Source organism: Rhinopithecus bieti, unplaced genomic scaffold (genome assembly GCF_001698545.2).
Source record: "Rhinopithecus bieti isolate Rb0 unplaced genomic scaffold, ASM169854v2 scaffold_61281, whole genome shotgun sequence".
NCBI classification, from domain to species: domain Eukaryota; kingdom Metazoa; phylum Chordata; class Mammalia; order Primates; family Cercopithecidae; genus Rhinopithecus; species Rhinopithecus bieti.
In genome coordinates, this window is record NW_016823096.1 from 1 (window position 1) to 575 (window position 575).

Here is a 575-nt window from a genome sequence, read left to right on the forward strand (position 1 = left end):
GGGCCCCATGGACGTTCCAGGCCTCACAGCTGAGCCTGAGGCCGGAGCTGAGCCCTCCATGGAGGCTCAGGGAGCTGTTGGCCCAGGGCCCGACTGAGCTGGGGGTGACCTCAAAGGAGTCCTGGCTGCTGTTCCCCTCCAGCAGCTCCTCCCCAAGCCACCAACGCAGAGAGGGGGCCGGGCTGGCTTGGGAGGAGCAGCTGCAATGCAGACCCTCAGCCTCCCAGGAGCAGAAGGGGCCCAGTAGCTGTGGGGGGTCTGTGGGGAGGGAGGACAGGACTCAGCAGGGGCCCCTTCCTGGGACCCAGGTGCCCCCCTTTCCCCACTCACAGTGCACAGAGAGGCTGAGAGAGACGTGCTGGGAGCCCAGCGGGTGCTGAGCATGGCAGGTGAACTCTCCTTCATGCTCCATTTGAACCCGAGGCAGCTCCAGGACCCCGGGGTCTGAGGGCTGGGAGGGGCTCAGAATCTGTCCCTCCTGGGTCCAGCTCAGCCTGGCTGGGGGGCTGCTGTGGGTGACACAGACCAGGCGCAGGCTTTGGCCCTCCAGGACCGGGAGGGACGTGCCGTTCCCG

General features: G+C 67.3%; 1 protein-coding gene across 1 annotated transcript; it reads right to left on the reverse strand.

Moving 5' to 3' along the window:
- Nucleotides 1-3: 3 nt before the first annotated feature.
- Nucleotides 4-571, reverse strand: LOC108521422 (sialic acid-binding Ig-like lectin 10; the record flags this gene model as incomplete). The annotated part of the gene is made up of 2 exons (XM_017861253.1): nt 4-258; nt 331-571. Coding segments are annotated over 2 exons (496 nt in total), but the record flags the coding sequence as incomplete, so codon positions are not given.
- Nucleotides 572-575: the final 4 nt, after the last annotated feature.